The sequence below is a fragment of the Bombus affinis genome, chromosome 16 (assembly GCF_024516045.1).
Source record: "Bombus affinis isolate iyBomAffi1 chromosome 16, iyBomAffi1.2, whole genome shotgun sequence".
In the NCBI taxonomy this organism is placed as follows: Eukaryota; Metazoa; Arthropoda; class Insecta; order Hymenoptera; family Apidae; genus Bombus; species Bombus affinis.
Window position 1 is genome coordinate 6,905,988 of NC_066359.1, and position 23,276 is coordinate 6,929,263.

Here is a 23,276-nt window from a genome sequence, read left to right on the forward strand (position 1 = left end):
CGTCCAGTTGATAAAGACGAAAATAAGCAGACCTAACGTGATCTTCGAGGTCGATGGTTTCATTAGCGGATCAGGTCGATGCGTGCACCAATTTCGACATGGATTGCGCAATCACAATGTGAGGCCTCAACAGGTTGAAATCGACTGATCCTATTCTGTGAAGTTTCAAAGGAACTATTCAAGCTTCCACGATGATTAGTAGATGACGTATTTATGACTTTGCAGTTTTAAATTCGTCAAAGCTTTCCATTTTGACAAGCTTCTTTCCTAACCTAAGAAATCCTAACCTAACCTAATCTAGTCGAACCTAACCTATAAACTTTTAATGTGGTTTAGCACGAACACAGGAAAGCAGGTGATGTTACAGTTCCTCGACATAGTATAGAATGTGATCGAACACCTGATATCGTTTTCACGGTGTTACGTCAGTAAGCAGTTGGCAGTGGTCGATCCCGAAGAGGGCGAAGTCCCGACACTGTCCAATGCACTCGCCGCGCGTGTATTTCGGCGTTCAGAGTCCGGCGTGACCTGAACGTCGACTTTCAAAGCTTCCCCTATAAATAGGCATGGTCAGAGTTGGCAAAGATAGTGCAAGGCCGAGCTTGCTGGGAATAATAGGTAGGAGAAATGCACTCGCTCGATATTTTACATCGGGCGTATGGTTTACCTTTGGTTCAATCGCTTTTAATGCCTTTGGTCCGCGTTTAACACTGCCTGATTAACTCTTCCAATTTGATGCATTAATTTTTATCTACAAAGATAAAGTATTTATATTTTTTGTTGGATAATTTATAATTGAGTGGTCTATAATTCGTGTAATCCACGGTTAAATATTATACTCTTTAATTGAATTTTGCATGTTTCAATTCCGTGTGAAATTGTTATTCTATGATTAAGTAATCTATGGTTTATATCATCAATGATTGAGTAGTCTATGCATCGTGTAATCTATGACGAAATATTGTACGTTCATAAATTATAGAAGTTGATTAATGAGCTGAGAATTCTATCTACGATTTGCGTAGTCTATGCTTGAATACTCCATGACTATTATAATATTATGCAACGTATATAATTAAGAAAACTGATCTAAACTTCTAGACAGTATTCATTAATTACTATTTGTCTGGATAAATAAATTATATTATTTCCTCGTTGGACGACCAATTCACTTCAAACGAGATAAATATCATGGTAAACAGAGCACGAAATACAGGACTGACTGAAGCCATCAAGCTGCCTCGAAGAATCCATAAAACTCGCTACGAGATTCATCACTGACTGGTAGCTCAAAATACAACCATCTGCAGAACGAATTGACCAATTCTGCTCGGCAAACAATGCATAATTTAGATCTGTCAGAGGCAACGTCACATGGTGATGGAACAACGTGGCTCATGCCAAATTTCTCTTCGACTTCTTCCCCACTGAGCGAGACTAAATATTTTCGTTGCATTTCACGTGCGACGTGCAGAATTATCATGAATTTCGAGGATGGTGATTTTGCCAACAAGAGATTATACAATTATTTGTGGGCGGGATATAAACAAATACATGAGTCATAGCGTGGAAAAATTGTACAAAATTCGATTTCGAAAATCGGAGAGTGGGGAATTATGAATAGATCTTTTCAATTGAGGATTGATCAAATTACAGATGATTCAAACATAGAATATCGAGTCATAAGATATTCAGAACATAGATTTCCTTAGTACAGATTAATCAGATCACAGTACATCTAACCGCAGATTATTCAAATGACAGATAAAATTCCAATCACGAGCTACTTAAATATAGAATATTCACGAGTAAATCTCCATAAATTAATCAAGTTATAGAACGTTTTACCAAATTCAGATCCTATGCAGATCACAGACGACGATTACAATTACAAATTAGGTTATGTATCCAAATTACATTCAATGTTTCACATTTTTCAATTTGGATACATAACCTAATTCGAGAGACGCGAATGTAGCATTGCTCCGCCAAATTCTAAGATACCAAATACCATGGTCAAAAGTGAAAAGATAGGGCCGCAAAAAGCCAGACAAGCGAGAGCCTATTACTCGCTTGTTGTTCCACAACGTGTCTGAATGTTGGCATTATGCTCGCGCGGAGTCAAGGCAGACACTCTGTATCTCATCGGGATATCGTGGCAGCCTCCCTCCTCCAACTCTCCTCTTTCGTTGCCGCGTGTCTGAAACTGTCCACGGGGACAATGGCGAGGTTATATCCGAGCAGAGAGTGCATTGTTGGACGACATCGGTGAGAACCAAGGAGAAAAGCTACGTCACAGACAGCCTGGGGATGGGACGGGGAGGATGTCGAGGACGTCGGTCGTCAGGACGCACTGATAACGCAACTGTGCTAGAAATCACAGAACGTTTTTCAGCCCGAAAATAAAATTGAATTGCGCGCGCAATTCAATTGAATTCTCGCTGTTCGTTTCATATGATGTAACCTTTTTGTCCTTTCCTTCTTTTAGGGGCCGATAGGAGGTTTGGATATTTTTTGAGGTTAATACCTTTATTGGTCATTACTTTCCGATGGATAGTGTTGTGTAATAGAAAATAATAATCTGAAATTATTAAGTTAAATTAAATAATCTACGTTCCCTTTTAAGTGAGTTGAATTTTTAATGGTTCCTCGTCACTTGCTCACTTCGAAGATGAATTTTTCCAGCGAAAGCAACGAAAGGTATTATTCGAATAAAGAAACAGCTCCTTTTATACATTAAGCCTTTTTTACACTGAACATTATCATTCCATAAATCCTACAACTTAACAAGAATTACCATCTACCGCTTTTGTTACAAAAGTCGAAAACGCAACCACTAAAAGCCATTCCAACAAGAGAACCGCTCTTTCCACGCATTAAGCCCCATTCACGCTTGACTTTCCGCCACAAATGACACTCGACTCGAACAAACGAAAACGTTCGATTATTCCAACGCTGCGGCCCGTGTCGCCGGCAACAAAGAGGGCGCTGGCGATGCTATTCGGTCGGAATACAGGTTCGGGATTCCCAGAACGACGCCGGCAATCCGAGAAGCTGCGTGACGTCTTATCCTGTTCGTTTTTCACGAACGAACGCCCACATCCTTTATCAGGATCTACATTCACGACTGAGATCAGCGATCCTGGCTGGGTTCAAGGCCGATTACGAAGGCTCCTCCTCACTTTCGCCAGGGAGGCCAGATTCTCCCGGTGTCTCTGGCTGATTTTTCTTATCTCTCCCGGTTGGTTCTCGTTTCTCTCACGGCCAACAACATTCCTACGGGATCAAAACCGTGGCGCGCCTCTGTTTGCGTCGCGAGAGAACCGAAAGGACCAGCCTGCTTCTCTTCTTCACCGTCCCTTTTGCAAGTCAGCCTGGTCCTTTCTCATCCCTGACTTTATGCTGATTCTTCGTGGACCCTTGCCTTTTTCACACGTCTCTTTCGCTATTAATTGTTGGGTCCTTATTGTCGATTGACGAGATGCTTTGTAAGGGCGATTTGGGGAATTTCGGCTAGAGGAACAATAGTTTGCTATTGTTTAGCTTTGAGCTGAGATATGCGGATGACGAGATTAGGTTAGCAGTAGGACTTTGGAAATTATAGCAAATTATAGGAAGTTATAGCAAATTCTAAAAACAAATTTAAAAAATAGTTCATTTTACTCTCAAAAATAAATTGGTAGAAATATTTTGTTTTTCTTAATAAATTATGGAAAGAAGAAAGAGTCGTATAGAAAGTGACGGGAAGGAAAAAATAAGAGAAAGAAAAGGAGAGAGAATGGTTGAAGAACACAAGGCCGCCCAAACATGGCGTAAACAAGCACGCGTAATGCGTGCGTTTGATGTACTCTGCGACGTTTGTCGCCGGCACAATAAACCTGCCGGTCTGTCGTAGTATGCCGTAGTGGCGCGAGTAAACTCGCAACATTATACGCGCCCACGCGAACTACTCACCCGTTCCCTTCTTTTTTCCACGATTCTTGCTGCTTTATTCTGGGCTTGTTTCGTAACGCTGCAGTGTTCAACGTTTTCCTATTACTCGGCCTCTCCTAGTTCTTTCCCATTGTAATTTTGTATACCGTTGCCTAGATACTTCCCTTTTGAGGTTAGGTTTCTTGAAAAGATCATTCTTAGCGAATTGCGATCTTAAGATTTAATAAAACTAGATACAAATAGTTCAGATATCAAGTTTTTATTTCTTACAGGACATTTTACAAATGTCACATAACCTAAAAAGTATCACATATCTAAAATCATAACTGGGAGCTAGTGTTTCATATTAAGATTTACAATACTAAATATTTCCCAAATATGAATCTTCAACATAACCTAAAACACTTAGGCGTAATCTAACCCAAGTTAGATCAAACGAAGTTTGAGTGTTTCATCTTGGAACATCGAAATCCCATTTGCATGATCAGCTTTGTTCCCAGCTTAATTACCAAAACGGCGAAGAGGAACGAGATATTTATCGAGAAACTCTTTGGTTCGCAGCGTCACAATCCTCTTTCCTCATTCTTAATTGCCAGAACGAAACAACCATAGAAGCTACATGGCGGGTATAATGTAGTGGTTCTCGATACTTTTTCTTCTCGTTTGTAACAGGAGATTCACCAGTTCTTCTGGACTTTCCCTTTGTCCTGGCTTGGTTGGTTAGCTCACTTCCTGAATCGTTATTTCTGCCTGTCTTTATCGACGGTCCACTTTCAAACAGGCTTGAAGGAGAACACAATTAGGCGCGATGAAATGAGACCTTTGACGTGGCTGCGGCCTTTAATCGATCATTTAGCGTTCTTAACGTCAGTTCTATCGAGCCCGACCGAGCTTGACACTCGCAGATTCTCGATATGGTTGTTTTCTTCGGTCGAAAGTGTTGCCAATTAAGTAGTCATGAATACCACAGTTATTTGTGGCAGTGACTAGATAAGGATGGATCTTGAAGAACTTTAGGTGCTTGATAATCGACAAACAACGATATACAATTTTGGAATAATTAAAAATTTTAAAAAATTTCATATTTTGTATCTATTATATATAAAATCGTATAAGTCAATTTTTCTAGGGAATTATTAATTACTGGAAAAGTTACTAGAACCTAACCTTTTAATAATTTCTTTGAATTATCGATCACCCGGAGAAAATAAAAGCTCGCAAATGATCTCAAGATGAACTGGTCGTGATTTCTCCGCAAGTCTGAGCAAAAATACCGAGGCGAGCAACGTGCTCGACAGTGTATACAAACGGTCGCTTGTGTCCGGCCATGTGCGGCCGCATAAAAAACGAGAGAATGAACGAAAGATTGAGGGAGGGGTTCGAGAAGGGAAAGAAGCAGAAAAGAGGAAGAGGTAGCGGCTCGTCCGCCGCAGGAGGTCCTGGTGAACGTATTCGTGGCTCTTGACCTCGCTGCACTGCCGCTTCGACACAATTTCGTTCGGATTAAACAACCGCATTCGAGCCTTTGTTCGACACTAATGCACTAATTTTCGCCGATCGACTTGCTTACAGGTATCCTTCTACGACTTCGTTCATTCAATTGTTTTAATTTTTCTTCTTTAAGGAATTTTTTCTCTTAAAGATAGAATCATTCGTATTTGAAAAAAAATTTGTCGAGTAATATTCTTTCCAAAAGTAGAATCATAATAATTCTTCTAATATGATCATTCCTGAGAGAATGTACGATGATTCTGATACCCTAAGGACTTTCTTCATTTGGAGTAGAATTTTTTATACGCGAATGGGGTTTTTCAAGATATTCTTTGTTAATGGGGAATTATTTAATTTGTGACACTTCTGTTGCCCAATTTTATCGATAAAACTTATAATTTACAATTATCGAACATTCCATTATATTACAAATTTGGATTATTAAATATTTCCCCACTAAACATCAAAGTTTATGGTCAGATTCAAGTTTCTCGGGGATTTCTTCCATTTTTCACCAGACAATCTAGAGGCCTGAACTCGCGGCCATGACAGGCCGGCCAATATTAAGAATGCAAGTTTCCCATCTGTTTTTATGGTTTTATATGGAACTGCAAACTCTATGGACGATACTGTGGCTGAGTTATTGGGCTCGTTAGAGCAAAGCCGCATTAAAGAAGCAAATTTGCGAGCGGTTGGTCACAATTTATCGATTTCACGGGAGCTTACGGTGAAACGAGTCTTGGCCTCTGCTGTCTGGGAACCGGTCAAAAATAATCAATTCCAGAGGAACAGTTACACAGACTTTTTGCCTTTCATTTTTACGATGATCGATTCGTTAAACAGCCATTCACAGAGAATCTATTTTAGTCTGTAGCCGGTATTGCGTGTTAGACGATTGTAATCAAACCGAAAGTTCCCTAGAATACCTCCTGAAGGCACGACAATTACGTATCGAATAACCCTGCTTCCCGAACAACATTCTCTGGAATAGTTCACTGAAGCAGTGGAATTGTTACGTGTATTACCGAGTTTAATTACTAGAAAATGTTCTCACGCGGTAAAATTTACTAGATTATCTCACGCGAATATCAGATTGCATATCGGATAAATCTATAGTAAGAAAAAGATACAATAGCAGAGACTTTCAAAGACGGTGGTTTCATGGGTGAAATATTTCTAGGTTATTTTGGGGAAAATCGTATTTCTGAACATATCAAATATTTGAATTAATAGAGAAATCCTTAATAAAGATATACTAGCACAATTTATTCGAATAACTGAATTTTTAATAATCGGATTTTCAGTAATTGAAATTGTTAGTTATTGAATTTTCAATGCCTCAAATTTTTAATAAAGCAGTTCTTTTAATAACCAAATTTTTACGCCAGAATTCTCGCTCATCCTCTACAAATATATCTATTTTTTTTTTTTTTTTTTAATAAACAAATTTTTAACGATCGAAATAATTATTGGCATTAAGTCCAACTCCTAACTTCAACATCTCGTTTTAAATATAGCCATTGAATTTTTTCTACACATACTGCATATGCTTTCGAAAGCAGACCTGCGGCTTGTTTGAGCAGCTGCGCATAGGAATTGCATTTGTTCATGCTGTTCTTTAAGCAGCGCTACCAGCACCGCGATATGTTGACCTTAACGAGTAATTTCAGACACGTTTATCGACGTTTATATTGATCTTCGACGATAGCTTTTACTCTGTATATTTTTAAATACAATAATTTCTATAATTATGAAGGTTTGAGAATATTCAAATATTCCAAATTTCTCGTTTTTTCAACGATATTGATTAATCTTAATCAATTTGCGAAATTATCTTTCTATCTATTCTAATTTAAAAAAAAATCCTTTACATAACCTAAAATGTTTCGATCCTGAGAGGGTTAAGAAAAGAAAAGGAAAATTAAATGGTGTCGATAAATTTAACAAACTGCTTTCCTTTTCTTTCGTAATGCATTTACAGAATGGTTTGTGTCAATGATTGAAAAGAACGTCGAGGAAGAGCCACTCTAAATGTTTTTGGAACACGCGCTATTTTCGGTCGCGTAACCAATTCCGCGAGTGCAGAGATCCGATGCCTTTGCGCCTCGTAAATTAATTCTCATTATTTAACTGAGGAAGCCAGTTTGCAACCGGCGTATCATGAATTTCGCGGAAGTATTTCGCTTTTCGTTTGATAAACAAACTTTCGTTACGAAGATACAGGTGTTTTCAAAGTTACGCTTCGTTCCGCGTATAGGTTATCTGGATTATGCATACAGATTTTGTGCAATAATAAAATGATAACAAACTTATAAAAGGAAGAAACTATATTGCGTTGTGAAGTGTTTTAAAAATGGATTTAAAATTGGAAGCGAGGCTAGGTTTTTGTTTAATACATCAAGTGCATAATTGCACTGATAAATCACTCTTCATATTTGTATATCGTACATAAGAAATCCATAGTTTGTTTCAAAGTTAGGTTTCTGATACAAATTTCGAAACTAAATATCATCATAATATCTAGTAACAAGAATATTTGCGAATTATAATTAATGATAATATTTATTAAGGTTAATATTTAATTATATTGATATTTTTAAATTATCCGCCATGAATTTTCGGTAATTTCGCGGGAGATACGAATTAAGGAAGTAGCTCTTCGCGTTTACGTCGGAAGCTGGATGATACACACGCTATTTCAAGACGCGGAGACCCAGTTGCAGTTCTCGATTCGCTATAACGAAGCTGGCGGCCGCCCCGCGTTCCTTCAGCCGAGAAATCCGATACGGATTGGCGAGCGAATCGATTCTTGAACTTGTTCTATCGAATCGATCGTTGCGATTTATTGCACGAATTTACAGAGGTCTTTCGAATCCATGATCGCGGTTCAAGGCCTTCTTTCAAGTTCAAGGGTCTCCGTGGCACGTTTCGTATCGACCGAAAGACATCGAACGATACGCGTTATCAGTTCGGCGTGATAAGGAGACGCGAAGAAGAAGTTCGCTCTTTATCATCGAATCGTTGTTCCAAAATATTTTGACCACTGTTTATTAAGAAATAGAAAGTTGGTAAACGATAGGTTACTAACGGGGAAGATTGAATTTCATTTTTAGGTTAGAAATTAAGAAAAGATGCTTAATATGTTATTGCCAATAAAATGCAGTAGAATATAAAATCCAGCCTCGCATAAAAGTTCGTCAAAGAGATTTTTAAAGGTTAGGATGAGTCAAAATATGATTTTAATTGTTATCAGAGAACCGTTGAGATCAAACAGCGAGAGCAGGGATTCTCTTAAAATGCTAACGAGTGTCCTTGACCGTGATCTACGAGTGGACCAATGATGTCGCGACCCCGAGTTATTTTAATATCAAGGGCCCTATTATTAGCGCGTGACCCGATAGAGTCGCTCGTACAAGAATGGAACTTTTCGCGGGTCGACAAATCTTTGACATTGAATTCGAATTTCCCGCCAAATTAACCGCTGCGCGATCTCCATTCGAACTTAAATTCTTTCTTCTTATTATTATGTTATCTTTACTTTATTAAAGTATACGATATAAAGGATAGAGATGTGTAACGGTTAATGATGAAACTAAACGACGATACTCTTAGTAATCAAAACACGTATTACTAAATTAAAATTCTCAAAATATCTCAGCTTGCATCACAATGATGTTCAGTCAGCCATGTATATCAAAAGACAAGTAGCTGTATTCTTTGAGAACACCCTATATAACGTTTGAGAAGCAGCGAATCGTGAATTTCCCGGCATATACATCCGATCCTGTCGTGCGTATACCAATAACAGAAAATGACAACTAAATCTCGCATGTTCGTTCTTATCTCAAGCTCATGAACGCAGCAATTCCAATCAAATTCCCCTTCCCTCCTTTGGTCCCCCGTCACGTCACGCGTTCGTGTGACTTGGCATTCAGCCTTGTTCTATGAACTAGGTCGATATGTGTGTGGTGCATTGACAGAGAGAGTGGCCGTTTATCTCCGTTCTTCCTTCCGCTTTCCGTCGACTGTTTGCTTCCTCTTTCGACTGCAGCGCCTCTATCGGCGTTTCTGCCCCATCCACGCTTCTTTCGACGCTTTCTTCTTCCATCCGTGCGTTCATCATGACTATACTTTCTTCTTGACAAAATTCCTTTAGCTTCTTTTAGGTATTCATGAGCCAAATAATATTTTATTTAAAATAAATAATATTCTATTTAACTAACGAAAAAGATTAAATTGTGTATTTATTATTAATTCTTCGAATTATCGTCATTACTGTATTGAGAGCATAAATATATTACGTTGTTATTATCATATTAAGAGGAAAAGTAGATTAAGCCACATTTTGTCTGCATATTTAGTAATCGAACTTTGAATCCGATTTTCCTCGTCTCTTTATTTTATGTTCTCTTGTTTTCGTTCTCCTTTCTTTGCGTTTGATGTTGTGCCACGTGCTGTACTTTGGCTTTTTGTTCCATTGACTTGTTCTACAGCTTTTCTCACCCTTTTTCCTTCTTCTAGAAATTCTACTACCCTGCTAACTTGTCTTTGATCTCCTTTCTTTGCCAACGTCTTTTGTCCGCTACCGGTTTTTCTTTCAACCAGATTTTTGTCTTAATGATCTGCGTTTTTTCGGCCGATCTTCCTTGCTCCTGTTACTTCCGTTTGCTTTGTCCGTACAGAATCTTCCTCTTTGCGTTTTCTAAATACGTTGCGTGACAAAAAGTTTTCAAATTCTATTTCCAGTGTATGTAATTTACATATTTTATTCTTTTCAAAATTTTTAATTCCCCGTGACTTTTTACAAGAGATATTAAAGATCCGTTTATTCCAAATTTCTAATACCATATCGTAAATTTTTCCTTTGGCCTCCATAGTCGTCCAAGATTTCATAATTCCTGTCGTTAAAATATGACTCCTTTTTTATTAAATTCTGTAAAAAAACCTACAACTTAAGGGGTTGATCCCCATAGTCATCGAAGACTTTATAAGCATTCGTGGGGATTTTTCGTTCACACGTTCCCACTCGCGTTTTCGTTGCGGCGGACGCGTTCGACGATGGCGTCGTAGTCGGCGTCGCCTCTGCCCTACTTGCAACGCGCATGCACCCCCGTGCAGCCGCGGAATAAACCGAGAAATCGATCCCTCGGCCCCTTCCTCTCGCCTCGAGTGAGCGGCAACACTCCCATGGCTGGTTCTCGTCGATTTTCTACACGGGAAATTCGCTCCCAGTCATTCTCTCCCACGCGAAAATCCATGGAAATTATTCCTAACCTAACCATCATGCTAATAATGGTCGCTCTTTATTGATCTAAACCTTTATTACGCTGTATAAATTCTTGTTTGTGAGTTTTTTATATGTACGTGTTTTTCAGTTTCTCTTTTTCATTAGTCTTTTCTTGTTTCAAGAGTTTTTTTGATTGTCAAGCTAGATAATAAAGTTGAAATACGATCGAGAGGTTAGAAATTGAAATAACATGGCGGATAAGGGGAATCTGCTGTCTGAAGTTGGTCACTCTAGGAGATGTTTGCTGTTTGAAAGGATTTTCTGATTTTTTGGCTTTAATGACCAGCTGTGATCGATTTTCACGTGATATATGTAGTCACGTGCATATTATTACTAAGAATTATTTCTACTAGTGATGTAAATGTTATAAAATATATAACGAACGTAAAAGAATATAATATTCATAATAAAGCATTATTTATTTAAAATACATGTAAATATGCACTTCAAACTTCATAAAACTACTAGATAGAGGAAGAAATATTAACGACAAAAGTATTGGAAAACTCCTCCAATTCCCTTTCACATCCTCGCCTAAAAAAAAAAAAAAGAAAAAAAAATTCGGTCACAAAAATCGACCAAAAAAAAATGACAATCGAAATAAGTTAATTAAAATTCTTTTTTGCAATTTTTACTTGCAATGGCCCTTTCCTGCAATCGTTATATGAAAAAAGCGGTCGTGAAGGATGAAAATAGGGAAGTTAGGAATTGCACGCAGTTTGCCGGGAACATTCGCCAGGTTCCATTCACGGAGCATCGATCGAAGCTCTCCGGCGTTGGAGAGAAACCGTGTTACAGGCTGACTTTGCTCAAGAGATTCGCCCAGAGACAAAGTAAAGATTGCGAGTCAGCAGAGCATGTTGCGAGTCTTCTAGCCAATGTACCGCAGGAACGTGGCTCAGCAGTTTCTGCTTAAAGTCTTTCCCTCCCTTTCTGCAACTCCCTTGCCACGAAATCACGATCTTCGCTCATCTTACTTTGTTCCTCCAACTTTTTCAGAACGACTACCGTTCGCTAGCTGTAGAACTATCTTTTATATATCGTTTAATTTCTTTTCTGGAAGCGTCAGTAAAATAAACTGTATGTGCAATTTATTGAACATTACGAGTGAAATATTCAGTCAAAATTTGATTAAAATTGCTTTGGGCGTTTTGCAAAAACTACATCACCAAATTTGGATCTTCGTTAAGCACGATCTTAAATTGTGGTTTTCTTTAAAAATATTTTCCAAGGGTTCTTTTATTGCAATTTTGTAATTGAAATATTCCTGGTCCAAGTGATTCACAAATTATGTAACCAAGACCAATTCAATAAACCGATAATAACGTTTATATGAAATGCCAAATTAAGGAACCTAGTCAATTTTGATAATCTTCTTCGGTATAAAACGCTTTTGCCATAGAAAGTCATTGTTTATCTAGAATAAAAATCAAATTCCGTGTATAATAACGTTAATTCGCTAACAATTAGCTTAAAGAAATTCTAGTTATTACTATAATTAATAAAGATGAAAAATCGGATAATCTACAAGTTTAAGAAGAGAATTTTCTATAATTCCTGCTCTCCCACGTTCACCTCGTTCCCGATTTCAATTCGAACGTTAATTAAGGAAGAAGAGCGTTGGACTTGATTCCGAATGGAAAACAGGCCTCTCTAAAAACATATTTTCCATTCAATTGAAATTTTTCGCCGCATTCCCAGTTAGTTCGCCGTTCTCGCGCCGATATTTTCTCTGGTTAACATGTGCATTCGTTTTTAATGATTATTCTAATTGGCCGATGCGAGGGAACGAATTCTTCTTTGGTTCGTTAAAGTTGATGGATGTTTGAGAATGTCGTTCCATTCCATCTCATCTTTTGACATAACAACTTATGGTCTTCAAAGGATACGTTACCAAATGTTGCAATTTTTCTTCTCTTCTAATACCAACGACATTTATTCTCATTAACATTTTGAAACAAATTAGATAATTAGTACAAGTTGAGAATTTTTGGTGCAGGCAGTGTCCACCAATTCAGCTATCACTTGTGAATTTTTCATTTACCAAGTTCCAAAATATTAATTTTGCTAATAACAAACCAGTTATTGCTAATTTTCTAAATATCAATCTATTAATTAGTAATATATCAATTATCTATCTAATGACCACTTACTTTTTAAAGATATCAATCCACCAATAATCTGTCGACTATGAAGCTCACGTTAATATAGAAAAAATATTTTCTGGACAATTTTTCGTGCATTGTATCGATAGCATAAAGGGTTGGAGTAATAAGAAGAGGTTAACCACAGTGTTTTCTTCTTGCGATGGACCATGAACTTTCAGATGGAGGCTGTCGCGACCTACTTGCGGGTCAGCAGACAGCGAACACGTTTAGCCTGGATTGTGCAAACATCAGACCGCTCATTTGGATCAATGTCGATCCTTATCGACCGTTCGAAAGTGCATCTTGGAAAAGCACGCCTCGTTTCTTGATATCAACAGCAGATAGGAAAATAGCAGTTAGGCTCTACTTATATCTATCTCGGATTAGAACAAGGACACTAATCGTTCCCAGGATAATTTAATATTAATAAGAAGAATTATGGAAAAGAAAGTTTTCAAAAATACTGGAAACTATCGCATACTGTCATAATTAATAATCCCTTGTAAACGAAGCAATATCAATTTTACATTTTACAAGACCTTTTCCTTTCTCTAATTTTATTTTCCATTTTTTTTTCCAATCGAAAATGGACGCTGTAACTATGACGCGTACAGTACGTTACAGACTTCCGGTAACTTACAATAATCTTATAGAATTTTTGTATATTTTAATCAAAGATCATTCTAAATGCAAAACACTTTTAATCTCCAATTAAAATTCGGATATTTTTAAATGTCATCATCGATTAAAGATTCATTAAAAAACATATCAAGAACAAGCCTAAAATTTTAGGTTAGGTTGGCAAAATTCCTATAAGTTATTCCATACTTAATCTAACGGAAGTGAATTGCTCTTTTCCTTTCTCTAATTTTTTTTTCCATTTTTTTTCCAATTGAGAATGGACGCTGTAACTATGACGCGTACAGTACGTTACAGACTTCCGGTAACTTACAATAATCTTATAGAATTTTTGTATGTTTTAATCAAAGATCATTCTAAATGCAAAACACTTTTAATCTCCAATTAAAATTCGGATATTTTTAAATGTCATCATCGATTAAAGATTCATTAAAAAACATATCAAGAACAAGCCTAAAATTTTAGGTTAGGTTGGCAAAATTCCTATAAGTTATTCCATACTTAATCTAACGGAAGTGAATTGCTCCAACCTGACACCTAATTAACTGAGCAGGGTTTAAATCACGCAGCCGATGACTCAAAACTAAACAGAAGCTCCATTCAAACGTCTAGCCGGTGTAACGATTACGTAATGGCTGTCGTAACGTGGACGAAAAGGCCTGATATCGGTGGCTCGACGCGATAATCGCGGCCTCGATGTTGGCATCGGGGTCAACGATAGTCAGGATCATCGGTTTCTTCGCTGGATGCAGTGGAAAAATTAACTGGTCTGGCTGCCAGCATCATCGCCGATGAATCTTGCATCCAGGTCAGATCTGCCACTGTTCCTCGCTGTGTTTCGTATTGGCTGTTCCAATTAAATGGACTCGTAATTTCTTTCACGTTAGGATTCGCTTTCACGTTTCCATGTAACGATTATTACTATAAAGTTACTAGATCTATAGGGGAAAAGTCTAGGAACATTAGAAGGTCCCCACGATAAAAACCGTATCGTTTGGGATTCTTATATGTAAAATTTAATCACAGTCGACTATTCATTGCGATTTCATAATCTTTTGCTATATCTATAAAGTTGAATATCGAGGCAAGGATTTGGCCTGAAATTAAAATTTCATCAAAGCTACACGAACCATTGAATCGGACGATTTTCTCAAGTATCATCCATTTTCCTCAACTTCCACTTCCATTCGACCCATCGAGGTGTTAATGAGTGCTACCAACGTATAAAGCCCGCAAACTGAGAAGTTGGTTCAGCAGAATCGCGAGTTCTAACTTTATGCAAGATGCACGTGACCAAAGGAACACGTTCTACTAGGCGGTGAAATCTTTTCTCAGCCCTCTGCGGCCAGAATCCGAAGTCTGGAGTGGCCTCGAAGAGGATCTAACCCAGACCTAACCCAGACCAACTCGGAGAAACTTGAGACGACGTTCTGCCGTGGTGGTGGCAATGCTTGCAGCGGTGTTGGTGCCGCTGCAGGATCGATCTGATGGCCTAGTTACCAGGAGAGAGTGAGACACGGGCCAACGAGAGGAGGAAGCCTAGGCAGACGCGTATACTGGGTGGGGCGAAACTCGCAGGGTGATTATAAAGAGGGTTAATTTAAATCTCCGATTCTGATGCGAATGTGTGGTCAATTTTCGATTTCCGATATTGCTCTTTAATAACCGAATTGAGCAGATTTTTACAAAATTCCTTTTCGAGAATTTTAATAGGTGGATCTAGAATTATAAAAGCTTTTTAATAAATTTTGTATGAGAAATGAAGTGCCTAACAAGAAGCCTCTAAGAAGACTTCGAAGTTGGTGGAAAATCCCTAAAAAGGTTTCAAAGTCCATATAATATTCCCAGAAATATTTAGAATTTCTGCAGGCAGTTCCTACGAAAATTTCAATAAATTTTCTAACTGAAATTTTCTAATCTCATATTTTTCATATATCAAACGATCTTGTTACATTCCTCCTCCTTACGTTCCCCAATAACAGCTATACTTTTTACCATCTAAAGATCCATATAATATAAATCGTCGCTTTAGACCCGAACATTTACCCCAATCTAAAAGTTCGTCAAAGAGTTTCATCTCGCAGAAAGATTTCCCGGGTCCTTTTAGTCTCAGCACAATTTCCGCCTCACCCTATAGAGATCCAACTATGGCGTCTTTTCGAGATACGCGACACGCCGCTGGGAGGCGCGGTGGTTGGGAGAGAGAGTCTCGACGCAAAGAGGGTTGCAGGGTGGTGTTGATCGGATGTTGTAGCCGGGATACGAACCCTGGAGCGAGGACAGGCATTGACCTAGATGTCCTCTCTCCGCTTTCTCCATCCTCGTTCGCTGACTGTATCCCTGCAGTCCTGTGTGCCTCTTCCTAACTTCTCGTTCGACTGCAGATTCTGGCCCTGGGCTGGCTCTCTTCCATCAACCTCTCTTCTTCTCTCTTTTCATGACGTTGAAACGTGCAAGTAATCGCTGGAGGATATTCCTCGTATACAGGCAAGGTTTTCATACTTTTTACGATACTGTAAGATTCCTGATCTTCGTATTGATCCATGGATGGTTCTGCGATTGGTGGGAGTTTTGACTATGGGTTTTGGTTATTGAAATGGAATATTAGGTGCAGTGATTTTAATGCAAATGAGTTTTAACGTCCATTCTACAAACGTGAGAGAAGATGTAGATTCAGACGCTTGCGGTCAGACGTCCTTAACTCTACAGTCTCTGCTCATCGAATTAGAACCACATGCGGAACCTTCGCTCCTCTGACATATGAGCAAATACACATGAAGAAATACGAAAAAGAAGAAAAATAATGTATAAAAAATTAAAAATTGGTCATTTTGACTCGTGTAATCCCAATATTAAATCTTAAAATTTTAGAAGAATTAAGTTGAAATTTCTATATTCCAAAATTGACAAAAATCGGTATAGAAGGTATAGTCTATAGAAAGTGGTACAAGGAATGAGAATAAATGTGTGCAGACAGGGTGGGTGGAGAGGAAGACGAAAGAAAATGACGCTAGAAACGCAAACAGGACATCTAGGTCAATGCCTAGCCCAGCTCTAGGATGCGGATCCCGGCTGCGACCTCTGAGCAATAAATCCCTCCACCCTGCAACCCCCCTCATCCAGACGAGCCATGAACCTTCCACGAGCTACTAGAGGATGCAGGAGGAGGATCGCATCCGTGCCTGTTACTCACCACAGAAGCGAAATCTATCTTTGAACCCTCCGCGTCCTAGAGAAAATCCAGATTGCAGAAAAAATTGAAGACAAGTGGTTCTATTTCTAAATAAAAATAGCATTTACGATAAAAATAGTTAAATGGTGAAATGGTTTCGTTGAGACAGAAATTCCTGTGTGTAACCCTAGATGGATCGTCAGAGACTGCAGCGTTAAGGATGTCTGATCACGAATGTCTCGACCTACTTAGCAATGTGACTTCTTCTTTACCAATTTTGGAATAATTTCTTCAATTTTATAGAATCCCCAGTTGATGCGCAATAAACGTAATAATTTCGACTAAAATAAAAGCTTTTATGCAAGGCAAGATTTTTAATTCCGTCCAAATGAATCGTATAATTAGACCTCACGTAGCTCTGCCCTAAATTAAAACATGCTTCACGATTCCATGCAAACTCGGCGCTGGTTAATTCAAATTAATCCAGACACGCGTTGTTTCCTTTATTCGCTGAGCACACGCATGAATTACTTAAAATTTTATGAAAAAATTCGACCACTCGCCCTGCTCATGTTCATCCCCATTTTATTATTATACTTATGTCAGCGTCATTTTTCTATCTTAAATCCTATTCTGCTTGTTATGCTTGCATCCCATTCTAATTGTTATTTCAATAAATTCAAATAATAGAAATTGCATTGTTCTTTCTAAATCAAAAGGGTTCTGTAAACTTCTTAATATGAAAAATACAATGGAGTTCATTAAACCCTATATTTCACTGTAGTAAACATTTTTGCTAAATCTTTGAAACATATTTAAAGAATATATCTAATATATTACGAGACATTGATTTTGTCTCACAATTTTCTTATTTATTTTCTCTGTTTCAAATACGTCTCGGAATTTCTTGTCATTTTCTCTTGAACTTCACTGTGAAAAGTGTTTTCGTGAGCCACTGTAGCTTCGATCACCTTCATAACTGATTATATCATCGATTTACTGTCCTTCATACGAAAGCCACCATTCATGTCAACGTTTCTGAACCGGAGCTAGGATTTTGCTCGATTTAACAGCATTAATACGGCAAAAACCGCGAGGGGCTACCTGTTGATATACTATTTCGCGTGGCGCAACGCTGTTCCCGGTTGCCGTCGTACAGGCGCGATTCAACCGCGCATTCAATTTGCGATTCGACGCGCACGTCCAAGCCTCCGACATGAATTCAATATCCGTAATAATATCCGGACGTGTTTCGATACCGACGACGCCGATGTGTTTCTCACCAGCTTTTACGTTGAAAACGAAATAGCACCGCTAGAAAAAGGCACCGGACTCTCTTCAGCCGCAATTATTGGAAATTGAATACCGCACCGGGCTGACTTGGTTTATAGCGAAAAAGAAATTGTACGATCAGGATGAGGTTGCAATATCACTTGAACGAATATCATTTAGAAAATGCTATTGTCTATGAAGGATCGCCGATTGTTCCGATGCAAACCATTGTTCTCATCATCGGTGGCAACCGAACTGAAGAAATGTTTCCCTAAAAAAATGAATATTTCCAAAAATCAAATGGAAAGATCAAAACGTAGGTTCTAAAGATGGGATAGAGAAATGTGAGTGTCGCGAAAGCAAGGTAGGAATTGGCGAGCGACCATAGTGGGGTGGGTCAGGGTTAGTGTCGAAGGTTAGGCTGTCCCCCTACCCAGAATCCCCATGAGTTCAGCGCCAGGGACAGGGTAAAGGGGCGTACACTGTGATTGGATCGATATTTTACTAGCTGCACAACTACTCGTACGATTTTCGTACCCTTTCGTCGCACTTTCTGAACTTCCTAGCTCTTTTGCCGAGCCTGATCCACCAGACCTGCTCACAGAGATCCATCTAATTTGCATACTACATGCGGAGTCTTCTCACACTTTGCAAACCGGATTTAAGACCTTTTTTATTTTGTCTGTGAGCAGTTGATCCAATGCAGTCTTTGAATCATTTTTTTTTTTTTTTTTTTGTTGCTCCTTTTATTGATTATGAGACGTCTGGAATTTGTATTTTTAATTTATTTTTAGGATTTTTCTACCGAAGTTTTCTACCGAATGACTGATGTTACTCCCGTTAATTAGCGAGGATCCCGCCGTCAAAGCTGATTTAGTAATTGAACCGCGTCCAAATATTAGGATCACTCCGAGTGTCATCGGCGATGCGCCATGTCCGACTTTAATAATCGATTAGTCGTGCCGCAACGACGTGCAGAGCAAGCTTGGTCGTTCTGCTGGTGACACACGGCCTACCAGGCTGCTATTGTCAGAAGTCGGCCGTGCGTGTTCCAGATGACAACGGTGATTAATAAATCGCTGTTTTCGGGTACACGGTCTCCACTGCACTGACACGAGCGATGTACTGCCCGATAGATCAGGCCTAGGATACAGCAACTATGATCTGTCGTTCGTACAAATCCTCAACAAACTCCAAATACGTCAGAATCCAAACGGAATACCAACAAACTAGATTTTTTATAAAAATAATTGCAACTAGAAAATAACCTGCCGTTCCTTTCGTCTCTAAAAAAGATTTTGTATTTCCAAAAAATACTTGGCAATTGTTGCGAAGCTCCTGGTCCAAAATTAAGAAATGTCAACTACAAAAGTAAAAACTCGGATCTGAAAAATATCATAACATATTCCAAATGTACAAATGGAATATCAGTAAACGTAACAGGCCCGTTATGGAGCTGCGAGACCGAGAAGGTGGTAGGGAAACGACAGGTAAACAAAAGAGGTTAGAGGGGAGCCGAGAGGGCAGACCTGGTCGCAATCGGAATTCTCAGTTGTCTTTTTGGGGCCAGCCAGGACGGAGTTGCGTAGAAAGTCGCAGACCCAATCGTTCTGCCTTGTCTCGCCATTGGTCATCGTTTCAAGGCCTATGGATCGCCATGGTGGGGACGGTTTGGGCAACTGCGTCGCACCATACGACTCGTCTCCCCGAAACGCTCGTTCCACGTCGATTCGCCAACGTTACTGTCCGCTGGTTTTCGCGTTTGGGGATTCCCGCCGCGTTTTAGTTTCGTTTCGACGCTGTTTCGGACAGCCTAGATGGCGCAGCGATCGCTAAATGCGTTTGTCGCGGTACGTACGATTCATCGAAGCTGGAAAATCTAATTTTGTTAATTGTTGCCGTGGTTTTATACAGCTTTTCTTGCTGTTAGATCTCAGTGAAGTGTGATTCAGATCGAAGAATTGCTTTTTAAAAATCGCTATGGTGGTTCTATAGTTTCATCGCTGTTATTGTTTCCAGTGAAGTGTACGACGAATGGAATTAATTTCTCATAAATAGAAATAAAATTCTCTTCTCTGCCAATTGTAGAAATAATTGTTTTAATTTCAAGATAAAAAGCTTCTGCAATTGTGATCTTAATGCTGTTTCGAAAATATTGGTTTCAGGTAGTTTGAAGTTATTTTTACAGTGAAAATTTGTGATTTGTGATAGTTTCGAGTGATTTAAACGCGTTATAGTGATATTTTCGAATACCAAACGAGAATCTTCTCTTTTTTTTTTAAGGAACGTGTGTTACAGTGAATTTTCAAGTTGAAAACTTCTTGAAAATAAATAAGTGAGAGGTAATAGTCTTTGATTTCGAATTATATAGAATATTTTGCTTGGCACAATGTGATTACAGCAATTTATTGCAGTTTTAACTGTTTTTACGGGCGAATTGTAAAAAGCGATTTGCCCACGTGACCAGCAGCGACTTTCACTCGTCGTTACTTGATAAAAAGGCGTCCTACTACCGACACAGAGCATCCTATCAATTTACAATTGCATTGTTTCAAGCGACGTGTCTCCGGGACGCAACTTCTGCGTTGTCGTAATCCTCTTCTTTCTCAATTGCTCAATTTCCACGTGACTCTGCCGCGTTGAACAACCGTCTGCCCTGTCAGATGCATCCCGACCCTCTTATTCTCTCACTTGAGACATTTAAACCACTTGCCATATCGTCGTCCTTGTATTTTAAAAGTTTCAAACTGTATCTTAAAAAAGTGATTTAAGGAGTAAAGCTACATTTGCCATGAATATTTTTTAATTTTCTACTATTTTTTAATCGATGTATGGATAAATAATTTCCTTCGATGATTCATCGATTTATTTCGAAATTAAATTGAGTGAAAATTTATTTCGTTGACGGGTTCTGTAATTTTTACTAATTTTAACTAGAAATCTTTATTATAAATTTTTGTTAAATGAAGAATTCTATTCGCAATTTTCTCACAATTATCTCCATAATTTTTTCTATTTCCTAATCTTTCGAACTACCCTGGTCTTTCTTTTTACTTTTCGTTTCATCTTCCCAGTCGCAAATATCCTCTGTGATCGCGCAATTCGGTGAACCGTCGCGATTGTCACGAGCTTGCAAGAACTTTATTGGCACTGGTGGTGGCTTTTCAGGCGACTGAAAGTTTAGATCAGAGGACCAAGAATATCCAGCTCCCGTTTCATTGCTGCTCGTCCGATCGTTCAAGCGTATCATTACCCACGATTTCTCCACGCAGGAGGAAATTGCGTGGCGTCGATCGAGAGCTGTTCTGAAGTTCCTCTTAGACGTAATGACGTGTCGTGTGCACTCTCTTGTACAGTATATATACACATTTCTTCTTGAACCTGTAATTTCCAAACAATTATGCTTTTTTCCATCCGTTTCACCCTTCTTTTTTACGGATTAATGACTCTGGTGAATGATTTGAAAATAGAAATTTTATTAAGACAAATTCCATGCTAGAGCAATGTCGCGTGAAATAGATCGTATTACGAACTTTTCTATTAATTGCTCGTCAATTTCCTATCAACGTTCCATTGATTTTCACTAATTTTCCATTAGCTCGCCATTCATACAGAACAAGCTTTAGACTTTGCTAAGTCAGCTTATATTTATCGATGCATTGATCATCCTGAGAGGCGTAAAATTACACGTATCGCGTCCTTTTCAGACGATCTATTGAGATCCGTTAACGATAAACCGAGTGATGATGTTAATGGATAATGTGGTAGCCATAACGATTGAAATGCAAATTCTGGGTACACTGAACCTTGACACTTCTAATCTTATTTCTAGCGCGGGAACTATTATGATAGACTGTTAATTATCTTGTGAGATTCCGTGGCTATGAAAAGTATGAAAGAAACCAGTTTGATAATTTTGTGGCGACCGTAGCTTGCACAGTTAGAGACTCTTCTATTGTACATTTAGAAAAGTACAGATTTTTCGAAAAGTACGGCTCCTGGTATCTACGATTCAGATAGAAAAACAATAAAAATTGAATTAATCTAACGAGACATAAACCAACAAGACTTTGACTGACCAAGCTATTGTCTTCTGTTGTAGATACCTCAAGACAGCAACGGGCGACGATCCGACTCGACTAGCATGCACCTGGGCCCGCGGTTCGAGGCGCACTTCAAGATGCGGTAGAGGAAGTCCCTCGACGAGAGTCCAAAAAGCAATCGGTGCAACCAATTCGAGTCTCGTCCTTTGTAACCAGAGCATAATCGTGTGCATAATAGCAGTTAGATTAAGAGGCTTGGACCCAAGACACGCTCATACCCTACCAAACGTAGGACAAACTTGGGTCTTACTCTTGCGATCCCCATACGAATCCAAACTCACAGAGCACCCATCGGCATCCAGGGGTTAGAACCCAATTAATCGAGCCTGGGAGCCTCTGACGACGAAAACCACTGCCTTTCAAGCCGCCAGGTTATCGTGAACCCCTTAAACAAGCCAGCCAAACCTCTTCAAACCTCTTCAAACATTGTCAAAACTCGACAAACCACCTCGAATTTCATCAAAACCATCAGAAAATTGGGAGAAAAGGTTTACGAAAGCGACTAGAATCTCCCTAGGGGACTTTAAGAGGCAAGTGAACAGAGGTGAGCAGAGGACCCGTCACGGTGGCCAGCTTAGTGAGCGGCAACGTAGCGGTGCGTTACGATGAGGCGTCGGGAGTGGTTGGCACGGGGGGTGTCGTGTTGGCAGCCACTTCCAGGTTAGCCACTGCGGATCCAGCGACGTCCAGCATGGACACCAGCGACTCCAGCATGGACACGACTAACGGAGGCTCGAATACCGGGGTAGCAGGCGTCGGAACGATCACCTCTGTGGTGGCTGGAGCCGCGTCCCTGACGCTGGTCAAGGCCGAGACGCCTGAACTCCTGGCTGGAACTTCCACGACGTCCTCATCGGTCGCAGGTCCGGTTACTGCGGCCGGTGGCCTGTTCGCTGGGATCGCGGCGGGTAACAAAAGCGCCAGACCCGACGACTGGCTAGCCGCGAACAGCCCAGGTTCGCCGACCGCCACGCTGCAGGGCCAACACGTGGTCTACACGAATCCTCAGCAACAGTTGACCGAGTCGCAGCAACAGCAACCGCCTCTCGCTCATTCCAGCCCCTTGGCGCATCAACAGCAGCAGCAGCCCAGTAGCAACAACGGATACGCCAGCCCTATGAGCACCAGCAGCTACGATCCTTACAGTCCCAACAGTAAAATAGGTAAGTGGAGCTCTTGTTATTTAGGAATTCCGAATTCTCTATGAAGGGATGGAACATTGTTTTTGGAAA

The 23,276-nt window shown here is 39.5% G+C and overlaps 1 protein-coding gene across 7 annotated transcripts in view; it reads left to right on the forward strand.

Annotated features, from left to right (window-relative positions):
- Positions 1-23,276, forward strand: part of LOC126925341 (ecdysone receptor-like) — a 198,460-nt gene that overhangs the window by 88,108 nt on the left and 87,076 nt on the right. For 6 of the 7 annotated variants that reach the window (XM_050740772.1, XM_050740773.1, XM_050740775.1 and 3 more), the window contains one exon: positions 22,044-23,207. In XM_050740772.1, coding sequence (XP_050596729.1) covers positions 22,736-23,207 — 472 coding nt within the window. In that variant the 5' untranslated portion in view covers positions 22,044-22,735. Of the gene's footprint in view, positions 1-20,143; positions 20,284-22,043; positions 23,208-23,276 lie in introns of those variants that run through there. The other variant, XM_050740774.1, reaches the window with a different exon arrangement.